This window comes from Malus domestica, chromosome 04 (genome assembly GCF_042453785.1).
Source record: "Malus domestica chromosome 04, GDT2T_hap1".
Taxonomy (NCBI): Eukaryota; Viridiplantae; Streptophyta; class Magnoliopsida; order Rosales; family Rosaceae; genus Malus; species Malus domestica.
Genome location: NC_091664.1, coordinates 5213955 through 5235421, shown reverse-complemented (window position 1 = coordinate 5235421; position 21467 = coordinate 5213955). Strand labels below are relative to the sequence as shown.

General features: G+C 38.4%; 1 protein-coding gene across 3 annotated transcripts; it reads right to left on the bottom strand.

The window, feature by feature from the left end:
* Positions 1–725: 725 nt before the first annotated feature.
* On the bottom strand, positions 726–5729 carry LOC103432757 (protein TRIGALACTOSYLDIACYLGLYCEROL 2, chloroplastic). 3 transcript variants are annotated; one of them, XM_008370959.4, is made up of 7 exons: positions 5507–5705; positions 4545–5207; positions 4124–4453; positions 2704–2819; positions 1353–1443; positions 1086–1212; positions 726–957 (listed from the first exon to the last, which is right to left on the bottom strand). In XM_008370959.4, exons 2-6 carry the CDS (start codon positions 5049–5051, stop codon positions 1120–1122), a joined length of 1137 nt encoding a protein of 378 aa, XP_008369181.1. In that variant the 5' UTR covers positions 5052–5207; positions 5507–5705; the 3' UTR covers positions 726–957; positions 1086–1119. The 3 variants fall into 3 exon arrangements, 2 of the variants coding, with proteins under 2 accessions (XP_008369181.1, XP_008369180.1); XR_011579656.1 differs by having other exon boundaries at positions 726–1212; positions 2704–2830; positions 5507–5719; XM_008370958.4 differs by having other exon boundaries at positions 726–1212; positions 5507–5729.
* Positions 5730–21467: the final 15738 nt, after the last annotated feature.

Here is a 21467-nt window from a genome sequence, read left to right as displayed (position 1 = left end):
TTTACTCTAAAAAGTCACTCTTGGTACTATTTATTTACAACATTTTTTTTGTCATTTTAATTAAAACTTAAAGTTTTCATGTCATTTTCATTAGTTTTCCTTATTTAAAACGGGTCGAAAAGTGTTTGTAATCTAGACAACATTTGAGCCCAATACTAGTGAAAGATGTTATTATCGTTGCTGGTGAAAGATGTCAAAATGCCCAGATATTGGTCTTTTTCTTTTAACAAATGATATTAGCTAACATAAAAGAAGTAGAAGAGTGAGATAAACTTCATAATGAGCTTACAATAATACGGTTTACATCTGTCTTTGACGAGAATTGAACTTAAAAACATTTCACTTACTAGTAAAGGCTGAATACTAGTAGACCGTAATGCGACTGCCCTAATATTTGTCTTGAGTTAATTTGTTCGGATGTTATGCTTATGGATCGATTCCATCTAATTTGTGTTACTGTGCGTTTCGGGCTTAAGCTTTACAGTTTTGAAAGGAAAAGAAGTGAATCGGAAACACAAAACAGCAATTTTTCTTCAATAGTCCGGACATGTGCTCACTCTAGCATTAATCGTTAAATCGACAAAGTTCAGAGAAAAGAGTAATATCGACAGATCACCAAAAACATAGTGGAGATGGTTGCCATTACCCTTTGGTTAGGGGAGAGCCCACACAAACGTATTACCACTAAATATACTTTGCAAAATGCACGACTTAATGAAGCACAATTAGCTGTAAAACGCGTCATTATCCAAAATAAATACTTGGAACAAACGTTCTCAACTTAGAACAGAAGGTTGGAACGAACGTTCTCAACTTGGAACAGAAGGTTTCTGAAAGCACCAGGCCGTCTGCACAAACGCATAAGCGACTTTATATTTAACTACGTTATGAGAAAACAATAAACACACCTGAACTGACCGATTGGAGAACGCAAATGTAGCTCTGGAGTTGAAACCTTTATGCGCATTAAAAAAATGAAACAAAGAAAAGAAACGGTCACGAGGAGGCACACGCAATTTGCTCCTGTCCAAACTATAACGAATGCTAAAAACCAAGTGCGGGCATCTGCTCGACCAAGATACACAGGACAATCCTAAGTCCACCTTCAGCCATCACTCATCACAATAGCCTGCTGAGGGACTTGATCAGTAACTTCAAATTTTTTCTTGTAGCCTCGTCACCCGTGAATCCCAGAATATCAGAGCTTATATTCTGCAAAGGTGGATGAGTTGTAGAAAAATTGAACAAGAAAACAGATACGTATGATAAATACATGTAACTCTAAAGATAAGAAGAAAAACAAGCCACAGAATATGGAGAAAAAAATTTAAGTGTTTGGCAACTAGGATCACCTCAATATTCTTCAAAGTGAAAATCAAACTGTATACAGACTTCTGAATCAGTTCTGTATTCTCAGGAGTCATAACAGCTGAATGCACCCTTCTGCAGATGACATTGGAAAATCACACGATTTGGGATATATTTTAAAAGGTCATCATAAAACTAACTCAATAAACCATATTATGACCAGAATCTCTGCAGTCTGAACACTAACAACCAGTCTCTAAGGCCGCTGGGAATGATTCTAATTTCTAGAGGAGGTGCTTTTACAAGAAGTGCTTTTTTCCGAAACACAAATCATTATTACAAATTATAATAGCTTCCTATAAATACACTTGTACTTCCCAAGAACAATTTTAACTATTTCTACAAATAGCTCGATAATACACTTTCATCTTGGATTCCAAACTCCAGATTACAGGGAAAGTGTTGATGATAATGAACTTGTAGGGAAGCACTGTGAGTGTTATGAGTAGATGTCATTGCTCAATGATGGTAACAAAGACGGAATAATGCAAGTGTGTGAAGGGATAATGAAATCAGCTGTGGCACGCAGGTAGGCAAGTGGTGATGGTGGACAAAATTGAAAGTGAATGAAGACTCTACAACATAGTGGTATTAATTAAAAGAAGGGAACTTTAATGAAAAGCTTCCGATACTGTTCATTTTAACGAAAAACCACATTTTTACACTAAAAAGTCAATCATGGTCCTATTCACTTGACCCTTTATTTTGTCCTTATCATTAAAACTCAAAAGTTTTGAAGTTTTCCTTTAAAAGAATGCATGTCTATTGGGTACAGAGAAATCACAATGCAGCAGAACACTATTAGAAAAACTGTCAGGGCAGCCTCTTTAACTTCTTACTGTGTACCATGACACTGATAATATACTGTTCATATTCTAGTATCCGTAAACATGATGAGAAAGTACGAAATTAGAGAATTACCCAGCGTTGTCCAGAACCAATTACCTAGAACACCCAAACAAACATCACCACAAAGATGAACACACATAATTACTAAATATATATAGTGAGCTAACTACCATGGAAATAAATATGAAAAATAAGAACCCAGAGTCATGCCAAAATTAATGGCATGCATTTCAACTCCTGCAACAGACACCAAAGAATGTTCTAAACTATCTATATGAAAAGCCCTCAAACAGAGGTTGTCCATATTGTTGAGATTGTGAATCCCATAAATCGGGGAACTATTCCCTAATAGTTTAAACCATCTTGAACCTCTCCACCAAGTTCCAATAGGTTTTGGGTTGGATCTCACATTCTAACATGTAGGAGACTATAAAAGATAGATGATGAAGATTAATGAGTTTCTTATCAATACAGATTAAAATTCACCTCAAATCCTCCGAGGCTTGCGTAACGCTTCTGGTCAAACTATCAACTTCCTTCAGCAACCCACTATCACGAAACTCAGCCAGCAAAGGTTGAGCATCTTCAGCCATGGCTTGGATCTGAGAGATCACTACATCAAAGCCAAATACTTGTGCATGAGAACATATTGAATGTATAGTAAAAATATGAATTAACTTGAAATTGTAAGAAGCAAGTGAACATCCAGTGTACACCAATGCATATGGGTGGACAGACAGGCACGCATACTGATTGATATACAAATGCAACATAGGTGATTTATAGCTTCTGCAGAATGGCTGTATTGACCATTGTTGTGTTTACCAAATTGACACTAATTCCAGTGCATAAAATCAGAAAATACTGCCATGATGTAACCAATCATGTCTAGACAAATGGGCATCAGCAACAAGAGAATATATAAGAAGATCCATATAAGAGTTCCAAATTGGCTCGAACTGGAACACAAAACAAGTTAAAGTGTCCTGCAATCTAAATTTCAAGCTATGTACAAGTACTTTTCTACATAACACACATAAAGGATCGTTGTATGCCAATAGATGGTTTTCATATTGTCCCCTGTATCTGTATTGTTCTTTTTATTTTTAATCAAATTATGTTTCTTATGAGAAGAGATATTCTAGTAACCTAAAGGGGGAAAATTATGTTTACTTTTAATGCCAACAGAAGTCTACCTGTGTAAAAAACAAATTCATGCCTTGAAAACTTAAATTCAATTAATCAATGAGAATCTATAACTCCAAACAATTCTTCCAAAAAGCCTCATAGTTTCACAAATGACTCAGAATCTTAATTGGAAATCTTTTGAAAATTAGTATAAAGTGTTAGATAAATGAATGAGATGACAAATAACAGAAAATTTGATTTTTTTTAATCTTAAAGACACAAACAGCATGAATACACGCCACGAAGGTAAACAATTCAAATATATTTATTTGCATGTATCTTCCTATCTGCGAACCACCCGTTGCAAACAAACTTTGGTATCTGTGCAGTAATTTTACAGGTAACTTCAACTTTTATTCAACAGATCAGACCAAAAGAAAAAAAGAAACTTTATTTAATAGATATGCAGCCTCAGAAAACTGGAAGATATGTAAACCCCTATTGCAGTTGCCATTGTTATATGTAAATGATGTCTTCCAGGACCTTCCACAAATGCACAGTTGTGCCAGAGGAAAACCTAATCTTTGTCTCGTGCCAAACGGCTGATGGAAGTCCCTACACTTTTTGCCTTTCAAATTTATTTTGAAGCAAATAGATTCTGGAACAAATAGGTCCTCATCCAAGATTGATAAAAATATGTAAATGAATGGCCCTAATTATCCTCATCAACATAGATAATTCTCAACTAAAGAAGAAAACATAAAGGGGCACATCACACCTTTAATAGCAGTGGCTTTGCCTCTTCTATCATGGAAGCAACTCGTTCAGCGAGCGAATAAGTGTTAGCTATACCAATCTCCTCCACTTCACGTCCAAGACGAGTAAATATACCTACCAATGCATCTAAACTCACACCTTGATGTCCTCTCATCTTTTGCCTATCGCATACAATCAGACCTTCTTTGCCACATTCAGGATGAAGAGGCCCAACTGAAATATTCGGAAGCGGGTCTCTAGGTGTAATGTCAATTCTAGTTTCCATGAGAAGACCCGACTGGTTTACCTCAATCAGTGCATTTCGAGGTATGACAGTTTTATCATCTTCAACCTACAAAAACAGTAATCTCATTAAGGTCAAAAAACTAATACTGTATTTTCATTCAGCATTGAAAATGGATTATTATGACACTGAAGCATACCTCGACAACAGCTTCAATACTTTCCAAGGAAGAGTTAACACGGATAACATTGCCTACAGTGACCCCTCTAATCCTCACTGGCGTTCCAGTGGATATTCCACAAGCTTCAGTGAACTCAAACACAGCAAAGTACTTCCTGAATTTAGACCTCAATTGATACCCCCGTAACCAAGCCAAACTGAGTGCAAGGAGAACTGCACCCGAAACTAGAAACAATCCTACCCCACCTTCCCATATACTTTTACGACCAAACCCAAAGTCACTCAACGGTCGTAATGTTTGCCTCCAAATAGTCCGAGGGACATCCAAAACAACTGCAAGTGGATTCTTTTTCTCAGAAGAAGAGGAGGGTTGTTGGCTATGTCCTGTCTCTGCCGATGCAGCTCTTATCCGGGTTGCTTTTGTTGGTGATCTTGAAGGAAGATAAGGCAAACTATTTGCAGAAATGCGTGACAAAGACAACATCGTGGGGCATGTGGAAACTTGGACCAACGAATTCCCTATCATCTTTTGATATATAACCTAGAAAACACACACTCCAGCAGTAGCTACAAGTAGCACTTAACGCTCGATATCGGATTGGGTATGACCTAGAACAATGTAGAAATGGGGTTTACGTACACATGAAGCCGAGTGCTGAAAATTGGAAGCAAATTATAAACCCTAGAAAAGAAAAAAACAAGGGTCAGCGTCAAAATCCTCAATCCCACAAATTGGAAATGCTAGATTTCTAGTAAGATAACAGAAAATTAAACTAATCAAATCGAAATTCTAAACATCAAGATGCCAAAACATAAACCCCCAGAAAAAAAATAAAAAAAATCACGTGCGTAATTCTCTTCTTTTTTCTTTTAATTTTTCCCATACTTTCTCAGTAACCAAACAGAAAATAGAGTGTATAAAAAACAGAATAAAGATGTATATAAGAATCAAAGCATGAGGGGCTGAAGAGAAGCGAATACCTTGAGGGAAGGACTTGGGGGATCGGAGAATCGACGGTGTGTGGCCTCCCGGGAGATTTCTGGCATGGAAAAAGCACAGCACACAGGGTAAGGGAGACGGGAGGGACGACTACGACTACCTTGTGTCTTTGCAGAGGTAGGCGTACGGGTTTTGGGTCCTCCACCGGGAATTTTCGGTGCCCGAAGATAAAGAATATTTAATCTGAACCGTTTAAAATCATCTAAAGTCTAGGGTAGTGCTTTTCCCTCTTCTCTTCGGAATTGGATGCCCTCCGAGGCAAATCCTCGGGATCCACTAATGTGGACCGTTGGATTTTAATCAAACGGTTATAATTATTTTAACTTTAAAGGGGCTCTCTGTTTGTAACCGTTGGATTAAATATCTAAAAAAAAAAAATTGTTAATGAATGTTAACAGGTGACCTATTAGCATAACAAGTTAAATTTAGGTAACCTGTTAGCTTAATGGGTTAAATTAAAGTACCTCATTAACTTAACGGCTTAGGTTAAAACCAATCTAAACTCAATAAAATTGGCCTGTTTATAGGTCTGGGTGGTGGGCGGGGTGGCGGCTTGGTGCGCAATTGAGAGAAAAATTTAGCTAAAGAATTGTTAATAAATTTTTCTCTCTTTAGCTAAATTTTTAGATATTTCACTCAAACCCAATCTATTAAATTTTTTTCAATTTATTTTAAATATTTCACTAAAAATTTATTAGTATAGAAAACACATCAACCTTATTCCTGGATTGCGATTATACGATGTCTTCTCTACTAATGAGGGTGGATTTCCATCTCCACATTGTCATCTTGAAGCCTGATCACCCACGCACATCGGTTCGTCAAAGATACCAATTTCTCCTTTCATTACACCCCTATCACATGTTTGAAGAAATGACCGACTCAACTTGCTCCTAAGTCTTCTGTAGTAAATTACATGTACACCCTCAACTAACGATTGTTAACAGGTTTCGGGTAGACCCAAAATGACCCGTTATTTAATAGGACAGGTTCATCTATTAACGACCTGGTTCATTAAGCATCCACTAAAATGCTAATTTTAACCAAGTGGGTTGAGTCGGGTTAACGGGTTGATCTAAAATGCCAGGTCTACGTATAGGTGATATAATGATATTTTTGCATAAGAAGTACGTCTGTTTTGTTAACCCTAAATATTTGCAAAAGAGAGAAAAATTTAGCTAAAGAATGTAGTGAAATGAGAGTGATTGATCTCTCTGTTTATATCTTATATGATATCAATTTCCAGGAAAACGTAGCAGAAATTTGGACTAAAAAGTTTGTACAGGGAAAAATGAAAAAGCATGCAGATGAAAGTTCAAGTCTTTGAAGCTACATGCATAGCCAAATACGGAAGAAGAGAGTCTTCTATAACAACACTTCCAAATTCTAATGACAAAATAGAATTGAAAGAATTAAAAATCATGCAAATTGGACTTCCCCGGATCATTTTATCATACACTTTGTGGGAGTGGTGTTTTGAGTTTGCTACGTGGAATTAAGAAGCAAGGGATCCCATGAAAGGGCGAAATGTCACGCTCTGGTCCTGAAATCTATATGAAGGCGGACGTACTAACGTTGTAACATCAATACTATTGAACAACATACAATAATATAAACAATAAAACACTATAATTAATTTGGGGGAAAAATAATAAAACACTATAATTAAGGGCTGATTTGGTATTGTTGTGCTTTGAAAAAAAAATTGCTTCTGCTGTGCTATGAGAATAAGTAGTTATGAAATAAAACAGCAGATTGTTTGGTAAACTTTTTTGTAAAAGTATTTTTGGAAGAAAAAGTAGTATTATAGTATTTGGTAAACATTTATGTAAAATAGATGTGACTGTGTAAAATGACCAAAAAGTGTATAATACTAGATATGCCATTAATTTAATTTTCTTAACAAATAAAGGTGAATTACTGAATATACTTTATTTTTAAAAGAAAATTATTTATTAACTTTATCTTAAATATTAATTAGTATGACAAACTACTTCAATTGAAATATTTTAGACTATATAGCTAGGATTCATTAGTACAATATTATTAATGTACTTGAAAGTAGTCTAATTAGATGCATTCATCAAACTTGCAGCTATTCTATTTCCCAATGGCACGACCCAAAAAAGTTTGTGAGTTCCAACTTTGTTCATTGTACAACTAGGTTAACGGGTTCTTTCACAATTACTCTCTAAACCACTTCAAATATAGAATAATGAGATTTAACCAAGTATACAATTTGAATTAGGCAATCCAACTAAATGCCTCATGTTAATACACTTGTCCAAATGCAGTCTAAAAGAATTCATCAGAGAGAAGGAACTGGAAGTGCTTTCAACAACTAGTACTACATATGCAATATCATACAATCAGTGGCGAAGCCACGAATTGTTGGGGGGAGGGGCGAAATATAAAAGGGTAAGAGGTCACAAAAATGTAGACAACTAAATCCATTTAGATATATAGTAGACAATATTAATGTTGATCATAATTTATCAATACAAACAAATTACAATTGTTATTGGCGACGTTTCATGTTGTGAAAACGTCGTATAATATGCTCATTGTCATTATCAATAAAAGCAAAAATATCTCTCAATGTAAACAACTATGCTATCCTTCAATCATTGATCAACTATTTTGTTACGCAATGGTGTTTTCACAATGGTTATAGTAGAAAATGCTCTTTCCACTGAAACGGTTGCAACGGTAACACTAAAACCAATTTAAGAAGTTTATACACTAACTTATAATTTTCACAACTCTCGAAATTCACCAAAAATATCACTATTTTTTTTAATGATGAAAAATTACAATGCATCTTCATAATTGCTTATGAGGTGAAATCTAGTTTCACCACGTTACAAAGTCCCAAAAGATACAAATTTAGTCAGCCACGTGGGTTTAATTTTTAAACCAGAATGCTATCTGGTTCTTCATATTCTCATCAATCTCGGCTTCTCCGGAAAGCTCAGATTCCCTCCGTTTTCCCTAAAAAAAAGTCATTGAAAATTCGTAACTTTCTTTTTGCTCGTCGATTTGACAAAAGGTTTTCGCCTACGGATTCAGTGAGTCAAGCCAAACAAGTTTAGGTAAAGGATTTGGACATGTAATTAGGTTTGGAATTTTGTTTTTTTAATTCGAAATTTTATACAAACTAGACTTTAATCTCATATTTCAAGTGTTCTTGACTTCAATCGTGTCATTTGGAGGTTCAATCGAGATTAAGTAGCCAACTTTGAGGAATTTAGGTAAGCTATAAGCTTATATATTGTTGTTGTCAAGTTTTGGAGAGGAATTCAGGTAAGCTTTGAAAACCTTTGAAGCTGGGCAGTGGCTTGGCTTGAAGGCTGGAACTTGGAGGGGAAGGGCGAAGGCACGAAGAGGGAATCTGGGTAGTGGCTTGAAGGTTGGCTTATCTTCTCGAGCTGGTTCGTGGGGGCTCTAATAAGGTTAATTTGGAAGAGTGGTCACATATGTCAGTCTTATTTATTTACGTTTTTCAATGAATACAAATGACACCGTTCTACTTAAGGGGGTTTTCTTTTTTCTACGTCCAACACGACACCGTTTGGCTTGGGGTTTTCAAAAAACTGAATTGCAGCACGCAGCAGCAGAAAACAGGGGTTCATTTTCGGCGAGAGGAGAGGCGGATACTCACTCCTGGGCTTCATTTCCGGCGAGGGGAAGGGCGGTTGCCCCTCCTTACCCCTATGTAGCTTCATCATTGCATACAACCAGGTTACTCTATACAAAACCATTCTACATAATACACGACTACTTCACAACGACTTAAAAGCATGTTGAAATAGCTAAGCTGAAATGTCATTTTAGAAACTTTTCACATCCCAAAATCATCCAATCACTCTTCAAACTCAGTGACGTCCATCACATCAGTCATGACATTCTGATTCTGTGTTTTACACAATTCATCAATATCAACGGCTAACAGTGGATCATCCTTCAATTTCGCAAGGCAAGCTGATAGGAGGAAAAACCAAAAGGGTTTAGCAATTTCACCAAAGTATAAGTCCAACTAATGTAGGGGAAAGAGTGGAAGACAATCTTCTGAAAACCTTAGCAGCCATGTCTTCTTCACGTGCAAGTCATCTTGTTCTAGGATGCGAAATCGACTGTGATCCTAGACTCATGTCGTGCATCTTGGTAAATTTCTTTCACAAGTTAACCTAATCACTTTATTGATGCACAAAATCAGTGAGGACTTTGGTACAACAGAAAGTGTTAAGTTTATGACCTTCGCTAGTTTGCTCCGGTCACTAGTGTGGATAAGTATGTAAATGGATAGAGACAGGGAAGCAAACACAAGATGTACATGGTTCACCCAGATTGGCTACGTCCAAGAAGTAGAAGAGTTCTCATTAATTGTGAAGGGTTTACACAAGTACATAGGTTCAAGCTCTCCTTTAGTGAGTAATAGTGAATGATTTAGTACAAATGACATTCAGAAATATTGTGAGAGAATGATCTCTATTTATAGAAAATAATTTCTAGTTTCATTCTGACATTGACACGTGTCGTGTTGTGATTGGCTTCTGATGTTGACACATGTTGCGCTATGATTGGCTTCTGATGTCGACACGTGTCGTGCTGTGATTGGCCTTCTGGTTTTAGGGAAACTCTTCTGGGTCCTTGGCGGCATAACGTTGACCGGTGCTCAGTAGTTTTGGGATTGGTCAAGTATGGTACAAACAGTGCTCCCCTAAGTTCCCGAGTGAGGGAAGCTCATCGGTTAGGGACTTGTAAGATCCAATCCATTGAGTAATCACGAAACTTCTAAGTACCGAAGTGTGGTATCATTTTCATTTGCCTTATCTGTCTCATATGTAGATGTGGCATTTTATCTGGAAGTACTTTTCCTTCATCCAGGGATGGTATCTTTAACCGATGAAGATGCACAAGGTAATGTATCAATTTCACTTGAAGCTTACTTGTAGTTTCGGGCTTGGTCAAGTGCGATACAAACCCTATAGTAGGAGTCCCCCAAGTCGCCGAGCTAGGAGATTTGCCGAATGAGGTAACAAACAAGGTAAGCAATCAAACTTCCAAGCAAGCAACCTGGATCGGAGGTTCGACTTCAGCTTCCGGTTGATTATTCTCATTCTCCTTGTGTCGTAAATAGCAACAAGGATAAGAAGAAGCAAATGTAGAATAGATGATATGAGATACTTTTGTTTTTTAAGAAGTAACTTTCCACAGGCTTATTCTTGAACTGGGTTGGAGGGTTTTCTGGTTTCCTCCAGAGTATAAGGCCGACTCAAGAATTTGAGCGTCAAACCAGTTCATCAAATCTAGAGTACGTTCGACCCTGATGATATGAGATACTTTTGTTGTTGACAAAGTAGTGGATGTATAAGCACGTGTTATGTTACGCTTGTCTCCACATGCTTCCTTGTATCCTTCTCACTTACCCTATCTGTTCATCAGGCAGATGTGGTATCTTCTCTGGAAGCATAAGATGTTGAAGATGAGTACTCGAGAGCAATGTCAGGTAAGTAATTAGGCAAGGGGTTCCAGGCAGTCAGTTCCTGACTAGAAGCTTGATTCCAAGTGCTGACTGCTTGTTCTCTTTCTCCTTGTCTTGCAAGTAAGAACAAGGCCAAAGGAAAAGACAGGGAAAAAGCATGATATGGGATACTCTTGCTTTTAACCTTGATGATATGAGATACTCTTGCTCTGGTGTGGCTTGTTTGCAGAGGAATTATTGGGGGGAAAAGAAGCTGAGCATTTCGAGACTCTGCTGAGAGTGCCATCTCGGATATGAAGAAAAGTGGAGCATTTTTTTTATTTGCAGGTCTGCCTGGCTGTGAAGGATGAAGATCGACATATATAGAAATTATCCCAACAGCGAGTGGTAACGCTGTTCCTTTACCTTTCTCAGTCATAGCAATGTAGTGGGAGCTGCAAGATTCACGTGTTTTAACTTTGTCAGAGCACTTTGAAAAAGTGGTCTGTGGTATCTGGAAAGCTGATGTTGCGTGTGAAGATTGCAGAAAAGCTTTATCCAAGGAAATCTAGCTCTCAAAGTTCGGAGAGCGGTGCCTCTTCGATTTTTGAACAAGCAATCCTGTTGGGGATCTAGCTCTCGAGATTTGGAGAACGATGCCTCTTCGATTTTTGAGAAAACAATCCTGTTGGGAGTCTGGCTCTTGAGATTCAGAGAGCGGTGCCTCTTCAATTTTTGAGCAAGTAATCATGTTCGGAGTCTGGCTCTCGAGATTCAGAGAGATGTATCTCTTCGATTTTTGAGCAAGTAATCATGTTGGGAGTCTGGCTCTCAAGATTCAGAGGGTGGTACCTCTTCGATTTTTTAGCAAGTAATCATGTTGGAAGTCTGGTTCTCGAGATTCGGAGAGCGGTGCCTCTTCGATTTTAAGCAAGCAATCTTGTTAGGAGTATTTTCTCGAATGTGAGTAAAGGTTTTGCATTTTTGCCAGTCTGCCTTGCCACAGAGCACAGAGGTTGACACACATAGAGACTTTCTAGTTATCAAGCAGTGGTGCTGTTCCTTTACCCTTGTGGGTAATAGTAGGGTAGCTGGACCTTCAAAATTTATGTGTCTAAACTTTGTCAGAGATCTTTGGCAAAGTTATATGTCGTACCCGAGGAGCAAATGTTGTGTGTGGAAAGTTATGCCTCTTTGGAATCCGGAGAGTGGTGCCTCTTCAATTTTTGAACCAACGGCCATGTTGCCCTTTCTTTTATAAGGGCACCAATTGTGTGCAAGAAGTACATTCAGAGAGTTATTGCTTGTAGGAATTTTCCCCTTACTTCAGAGATTTATTGCACCTCATTTCTTCTTCATCATTTCTGAGAATGTCTGGGCCATCCGACCGTCGTTTTGACTTGAACTTTGGTCAAGAGGCAGCCATGCCTTCTCAAGATAACATATGGCGCCCATCCTTCTTATCCCTTACTAGTTCTTTTACCGTTAGGGACTCTGTGATGAAGAATGATATGGCCGCTGCGGTGGTGGCCAGAAACCTTTTCACTCCCAAAGATAACAGACTACTTTCTAAACGGTCTGATGAGTTGGCTGTTAAAGATTCTCTGGCTCTCAGTGTTCAGTGTGCAGATTTTGTGTCTAATATGGCCCAACGCCTATTTGCTCGAACCCGCCAAGTTGAATCATTGGCGGCTGAAGTGATAAGTCTCAAACAGGAGATCATAGGGCTCAAGCATGAGAATAAACAGTTGCACAGGCTCGCACATGACTATGCTACAAACATGAAAAGGAAGCTCGACCAGCTGCAGGAATCTAATGGTCAGATTTTACTTGATCATAAGAGGTTTGTGGATTTGTTCCAAATGTATTTATTGCCTTCATCTTCTAGGGCTGTACCGCATAATGAAGCTCCAAATGATCAACCTTCAGTGCCTTCTCCTTCTGGGGTTCTGCCTAATACTGAGGCTCTGAATAATCACCCTCTGGTGCCTCCTCTTTATGGGGCTCTGCCTGACTGCTAAGACTTCTCCTGAACAACCTTTGTGAAGGTTTTCTCTTTTTTGTTTATTTTGATTCATGTATATGTACATATTTATAACTTATCTGAGATATCAATAAACAAGCTTTGCTTCATTTCAATGTATTGTGTTAAATACACCAAGGCCTTCTTCACTAAGTTCTTTGAATTTTTCCTTTTGTTGAAGCTTGTATGTTGAATCTTTGTGAGTGAAGCATGTAGGTTGAGGTAATGGTCCCTTAATTTCCTGAGTGAGGAAAACTTCTCTGTTGGAGACTTGAAAAAATCCAAGTCACTGAGTGGTCGTGAGACTTCCGAGTATCAAGGTGCAGTAGTATATGGTAGGAGTGCCCCAAGTTTCCAGTCGAGGGAGTTGACGAAGGAGGTGTCTTGCTAGTAGCCAAATTTCCATAGTAACAAAACTTCACCATTTTCCTTTTTAAGTGGTAGCCCAAAACTTCTCCTTCATATATATTTGTTATGAAAGTTGTTAGGCCCAAAGAAGAGGAAGCCTAGGCAATTTTTTTTTTTTTTTTGAATTTTAGGATTTTTGAATTTTTGAATTTTTGAATTTTTGAATTTTTGAATTTTTGAATTTTTGAATTTTTGAATTTTTTAATTTTCGAATTTCAAAAAAAAAAAATATATATATATATATTAAGCTTTGTAGGTGAAGCTTTGAGGTTGAAACTTTGTTGGGTACCATGAATTGATTTTGCTTCACACTATCTTGATCAAGATAGTGTGAAGCTTTTGTATGTGAAGCTTTGTAGGTGAAGCTTTTGTGGTGGGGGAAGCTTTTGTGGGTGAAGCTTTGTTGGGTACCACGAATTGATTTTGCTTCACACTATCTTGATCAAGATAGTGTGAAGCTTTTGAGAATTTGTAGTTGTCCTCCATTGATGAAGCTTTGTTGAATTTCCCTTTTTTTTTTTGAAGCTAGAAATTTGGAAATGTGGAAGAGACAACATATACAAATTTTGCTTCCACACTGTTGAGCAAGAGATTGTGATGCAAGCCACACCTTGTAGTAGTCGAAGGTTTGGACGAACCATATAAATTGAATTTGCTTCGAACAGTCTTGATCAAGAGTGTGTGAAGCTTTCTACGAGTTGTAGTTGCCATTCATTGATGAAGCTTTTGTTGGCACCATAAATTGGTTTTGCTTCACACTGTCTTGATCAAGAGTGTGTGAAACTTTTGAGAATTGTGGTTGCCCTCCTTTGATGAAGCTCTTGTTAGCACCATAAATTGGTTTTGCTTCACACTGTCTTGATCAAGAGTGTGTGAAGCTTTTGAGAATTGTGGTTACCCTCCTTTGATGAAGCTCTTGTTGGCACCATAAATTGGTTTTGCTTCACACTATCTTGATCAAGAGTGTGTGAAGCTTTTAAGAATTGTGTTGAACTCCTTTGATGAAGCTCTTTTTGGCATCATAAATTGGTTTTGCTTCACACTGTCTTGATCAAGAGTGTGTGAAGCTTTTAAGAATTGTGGTTGAACTCCTTTGATGCAGCTTTTGTTGGCACCATAAATTGGTTTTGCTTCACAATGTCTTGATCAATAGTGTGTGAAACTTTTAAGAATTGTGGTTGCCCTCCATTGATGATGCTCTTGTTGGCACTATAAATTGGTTTCGCTTCACACTGTCTTGATCAAGAAACCTTTAAGAAATGTGGTTGAACTCTGTTAATGAAGCTCTTGTTGGTACCATATATTGGTTTTGCTTCACAATGTCTTGATCAAGAGCTTGTGAAACTTTCTATGAGTTGTAGTGTTTGCATTGTTACAGAGGGGAAATGTCTGAAGCAAATGCAAGAGGGCTGAATAGCTTGATCTTCATATGCCATGCACTGAAGTTGTTGTTGGCTTGCAATAAGACTTTGTTGGTGACTATAACTTTTGTTGGGCATAAGTGCTCCCCTAGTTGAGTTGTCAAGCTTGAGGGTTTTTTATTATTTTTGAATGCTAGAAGTTCACATGTACAAGTTGTACCACTCTTCTTCTGGTAGGTGGGAATGAATGGTGAGTTTCTTTCATCATTTGGTTAGTGGTACGAAGGTGAGTTCCTTCATCACCTTTCATCACATTTCATCACCTGGTTGGTGGCACGGGGATGAGTTCTTTATTCACCTGGTTGGTGGCATGAATGACAAGTTGCCAAATGATATTAGAGTACGAGATGAGTTCCTTCTTCACCTAGTTGGTGGCATGAGTAGCAAGTTACCAAATGATATTAGAGTACAGGTTGTACATTTCATCACCTGGTTGGTGGCATGAAAGAGAGTACGAGTTGTACATTTCATCACCTGGTTGGTGGCATGGATGGCAAGTTGCCAAATGATATTAGAGTACGGGTTGTACATTTCATCACCTGGTTGGTGGCATGAAGGAGAGTACAGGGTATACATTTCATTACCTGGTTTGTGGCATGAATATGAGTTCCTTCTTCACCTAGTTGGTGGCATGAGTGGCAAGTTTCCAAATGATATTAGAGTACGGATTGTACATTTCATCACCTGGTTGGTGGCATGAAGGAAGTTACGGGTTGTACATTTCATCACCTGGTTGGTGGCATGACGATGAGTTCCTTCTTCACATTTAATCACCTGGTTGGTGAGAATAAGGGCAAGGTGTCGAGGCACATTGTAGCAAGTGTCGAATGACACAAAGTATGTTGACCTTTCGAAGCACAGTTAGCTTATGTATGGATGTGTTGGAATGTATGATGTTTATGTATGAATGTGTTGGAATGTATGATGTTTATGTATGAATATGTTGGAATGTGTGATGTTTATGTTGATTGATATGAGTGATGCTTATGAATGTTTTGCTATGCATGAAGGGATCCATGCTTTTGATATGTGAACCATGTTGGTTGTAACACTTAGTATCACATATTTTGTGTCAAAGTACGCATGTTGAAGCTCTGAGTTGGAGTATAAGGATAGGTCAGCATAGACCAAGTGTTCCAGTGCTAGGAACGCTAAAGACTCAGAATGAGTTGTTTGAATTCTTTTTTCTTTAAATATTTGCCAAATGGCTTGTGTGACAAAAGATCTCAAGCGGTTGAGAGTCAAAACATTTGTAATGTGTATGCTTTCTTATAATATCATTTCCTTCAGTACCTAGTCCTCCATTTTGAAAGAGTGAGGCTTGGCCCCATAGTCATAATAGTCGGTAGTACGTTCACCCCTGGTTGTCTTGATACGAACTTTTATCCCTCTTGTTGTAATGGGCTTGCTGAGAGTAAAAATGCTTCCTCTTACCAAGAGACAGATACGTTTGGTTACTTAACGAGTTGCGAAATAAGGCAAGAGATGATGCAATTGGTGTTTGAATGGCCAAGATCTTCTCACTTAGTAGAACTTGACTTCCACTTCCTACTTGTTGATAGGGGTTAACCATATGGGGGTTCCCTTGGTATGTCCTTACTTCGGTAGAGGCGTGGTTGTAAGCCTGTGTCATCACATTAGGGTAAGTCTTCTAAGTGTTGGCATTGATCATGTACTTGAAGAAACAATCACGTAAGCATGTCGTGAAGGCCTTGAGGGCGGTTTTGTCATTTGCCTTAGCCCAGCGAGAATACTTATGGCTGAAGCGACCGGTATATTCTCGTAGTGACTCGTCTGGCTTCTAGCGAATAGTGTACAAGTCATCTGCAGAATGCAAGCGATCGGTCTGGAAGATGTGTTGAGAGACAAACAGTTTCCTCAGTTACTCATTTAAGTCTACTGTCTCAGGTGGAAGACGGCAATACCAGTTTAGAGCTCCGTCAGAGAGGGTGAAGGGGAAGAGAAGACATTGTTCTTCGTCAGTGTGCATCCAATATGCCATGGTGGACTCAAAGAGGTTAAGGTGTTCAATTGGGTCATCTTTTCCAGTATAGAGTTGTAAACCAAGCTTTTGTTTTGTGTTCACTTGAATGGGGGTGTCGATGATCCTCCTTGTGAGAGGGCCAGGCATGAGTTGGTTCCAGTCAGGTATCTCGGCCCGACGTTCGACCTACAACTTGTTTACTTCCTCAAGGAGTTGTAGGACAATGGGGTCTTGAGTGGAGTCATATACCACTGGAATTTTCTTTCGTAAGTCTCCATCGCCTCTTGGAAGTAAGAAAGTTTGAGCAAGGGCGTGTGGTTTTTCCTTGGACTCGCCGTACTAACTTCTGGGGTGAATCTGTCGGAATACCTCAGAGTCCCATGTACCTTCATGTTCATCTAGGACCTGTCATTTCTTCCCTAGATTGGTAGTTGGCCTGGGTCGTGAGATGAGATCGAGTCTTTCAAAAACTTTGGGTCATTGATCTTCAAGCATATGTGGAGAGGATTCTCTCGACGTTGCTTTAGAAAGTCTCGGCAGTCACGATAAACGGCTTTCGATTCTTCCAACCCCTCTGCAATGAGGTGTCTTTCTCCACTTCTCCTGCTTCAGTCGAAGTATCTGGATTAAGAGAAGTCTCATGTTGATCAATGTTTTGATGATTAGCTCGCTCCTCATCAGGGATACCTATGTTGAATGGAGGTGACCCTCCGTGTTGGGGGGCACCAAGATGATGGTTGATGTCTACAGGGGCAACGAGCTCGCGTGTTTGAGTACGCCTAGTTTCGTGGAGCGTCTCAAAGACCTTCTCATATTGCTCTTGGAAGATCTCATTCTTCATCGCTATCTTGTTGTTCTGAGCCTCCAGCTCATCGACTTTAGCCTGAAGAGCAAACTTCTTTTGTTCATTCTTTCATTGCTTCGCACCAGGTGCAAGAGGGGTGTCATTCTGTGTGCTTCCTTCGCTCCCTATGTTGGAAAGGGATGCCTGGTCAAAAGAGAGTGTACGAATGGTGGAAACCAGCTTAACAAAACTGAAGAGAGTGGGAATAATGTCGTTCCTACAGACGGCGCCAAATGTTGATGCATAAAATCAGTGAAGACTTTGGTACAACAGAAAGTGTTAAGTTTGTGACCTTCGCTAGATTGCTCTGGTCACTAGTGTGGATAAGTATGTAAATGGATAGAGACAGGGAAGCAAACACAAGATGTACGTGGTTCATCGAGATTGGCTACGTCCACAGAGTAGAAGAGTTCTCATTAATTGTGAAGGTTTACATAAGTACATAGGTTCAATCTCTCCTTTAGTGGGTACTAGTGAATAATTTAGTACAAATAACATTCGGAAATATTGTGAGATAATGATCTTTATTTATAGAAGAGAGTTTCGAGTTTCATTCTGACATTGACACATGTCATGTTGTGATTGGCTTATGATGTTGACACGTGTCGCACTATGATTGGCTTCTGATGTCAACATGTGTCGCGTTGTGATTGGCCTCATGGTTGGAAGGAAACTCTTCTGGGTCCTTGACGGTATAACGTTGATCGGTGCTCAGTAGTTTCGGGATTGGTCAAGTATGGTACAAACACGCTCCAAAAATATCAAAGCACCGCTACTCAAAATCTCATCGTACTTTTTTTTTTGTCGAAACTCATCGTAGCTTTTAACTTCTATCAACTTCCAATGTCCCCCCACTCCTCACCTTACATGATTCATCGACGTTGTCTCTTCCATCGTGTTTAGCGATAAACATTTCACACACAAAAAAGGGGGGAGTAAAACATGTCGACAATAATTTGGAGATTTTTCCCTTGGCATTCAAGTCGAAGAAAGTCCTATTACGGCTAAATCATCACAAAATCTGCAATATCGACAGGCTATAAATTATTTGATTAGAAAGATACACACCAGGTTGAAGTAGTCTAAAATAAAAGTGTCCACAACTTCGACGGCGTCAAATTATGGTGAATTCATACAATCTCAAATTAGAGGACTTGCGCCATTACAAATATTAAATTAGTAGATGCGAACCACTTCCAATTAATGAGCTAAATTTTCGATCGTTCTCAAAATGATAAAATGGCACAAAGCTGCTCCAGAAGTCAAGCGACCCAAAATTAAATTGGAACTACATGTGGTTTGTGAAGGAAAAATTTGGCTAAACTAAGATTATTTGAGCAACTTACATTGAGCATTTAACAATTAAAGAGAGGAAACTAGTACATATACACTCAAAAACAAATCTTAATCATGAAATCCACAGCCTTGCAGTGTGGTGAATCAAGACTCAATCCAAATTGAAGAGGAAAGGAAAGAACTCTTATTATACCTTTGTAGATTCCTCTTTGCATAAGCAAAGGCTACTCACCCACGAGATGACCTTCATTCCTTGCTTATTATCTTCTAGGCTCTTTGAATTTAGGTAAGGAATAGAGTCTCCAAAGTTCCCAAAAAAGGGAACCTCTAAGGTGAGGTGTGAAGAGGAGATGAGTGACTTGGCGAGGATTTGATGCTAGTAAAATTCTCCTTAAGCGTTGGCCTCCAAGAGAGAAAAGAGACAGTTGTGTTTTCTCCCATTTCCCTCACAAAACCCTAAATGAGCTTAAGGCTATAACTCCCCTTTAATAGTCTATTGCATTTAACAAAAAGGAAAAACCTTAAGCTCTTTCTTTATGGACAACCATATAGAGTTATTGGGCCTTTGGGCCCTTCAAGTTTTCTACAACTTAATGGGCTTGACGGTTCAAAGCCATTGGGTCTTGAATCCCAAAACTAACTCAAGGTTATACATACTTATTCGTTTGATTAATTAATCCTAGCCATAAACAATTAAACCATTTAATTGTACTTACTCAACTATGTTGTATTCTTCAATCTTTACCTTACACGGTATACGATCTATTAGGTTCTAATTTGGAAGAATTTGGTTCGATTCTCATAGCCCTGATGTGGCGAAAAAATACTCATTCGATGAGCTAGATAAGGGGCTATTAGAACTCTTACTAATCGATTATGAATTGAAACTTACTTTTTAATTCTCTCTTTAATGAAGATTAATGATTGCTAACTTCAGGGCTTCCCACAAGCCATGAGTGACACTTAGCTGTCATATCCCGACTCGGGCCCCCACCACATCCTGGGCTCAACTCCACTGTAGCACAATATTATCCACTTTAGGCCCCGACCACGCCCTCATGGTTTTGTTTCTAGGAACTCACACGAGAACTTCCCAGTGGGTCACCCATCTTAGGATTGCTCTCGCACGAACTCGCTTAACTTCGGAGTTCTTACGAAACCCGGAGCCAGTGAGCTCCCAAAAGGTCTCGTGCTAGGTAGAGATGAGAATATACATATAAGGCTTACAGGATCCACTCCCCTGGGCGATGTGGGATGTTACATTAGCAGTATGTCATGGCTACCCAAGCTAAGCAGAAGAGGTGGAGAACCTATTTAGTTGGAATTGCAATGCAATACAGTTCTTATCTATATCAATACTCTTGATCACATTGTTTGTTTATAGTTTATTCGTGTCTACTGTACAATGTGATTCTCTTGTCTATATGATTACTGTGAATGTGATTTGGAATGTACTCTTCCTAAATCATATTTATGTGCTCTAGACAAAGACTCTTAAATAATATCATAGGGTATTCTCCTTCAGTAATTTGAAGGTTAGAGATCCCTTGTTGTACTCTCACATGCTTATGTGAATAAATCAGTGATCCCAATAATGCAAGGAGCAAACAATGAGGTTATGACGCATCCTCAAATGGTCAAAGACATAACCGCAAGACAATTGTGGTGTCTCAAGTCAAATGATTACTGTGCATTATCCCAACTAGTAAGTTCTCATACGACATGAGTACGAGAACTCCTATTTGATAGTGTTCGGTGAACTTACTCTCTATTTGAGCACCTACATACTTGCCTTTGTGTTTATCACACCAATGACTCGAGACTAGTCATTCCTATGAAGATAATGTCATAGTATGCACTGAACTTATCGAATTGTCATGTTTAATTGACAATCCTATGAACAAGAATGTTTAGGATATGTGTATGAGAAAGAAAGGCTTTATTACATATTCTTTGGACTTATTGTTTGAATGTATAATATTTAATGAGACGACTTTAAACAATATCTCTGCCCTTAAATTAAACTAAATTAATTTAATATGTAAAACGTCTGTAAAGTATCATCTCATAATTGACCTTTAAGGCACATTTCCGATAGTTTGATCTCTCCCAAAATTAGATGCAAATCCATCCGGTAAATAAATAAATTCAAATTCACAAAATTCAACCTAAACAGAATTCCTAGCTCACCGTGACCAAATTCGCCGCCAAACACTACAAAAACCATATCCAAATGACCATCCAAAATTAAAACTATTTTATTTTTTTATTCTTTTAGAAAAAATTTAAAAATATTTTAAATGGGCTGAGTGCCAGCGCATTTTGTAGGAATGGAGATCATTTGTGCCAGCACATTTTTTCACTGGGTGCCAGCGCATTTTTTTAGGGATGGAGATGCATTGGCCTATTACTGTTCATTAGAGTCTGTTACTGTTCACTGGAGTGGATAAATAAGCTGGATGCTGGCACAAAATTCTTAGGGATAGACTTGCTCTTACGGGT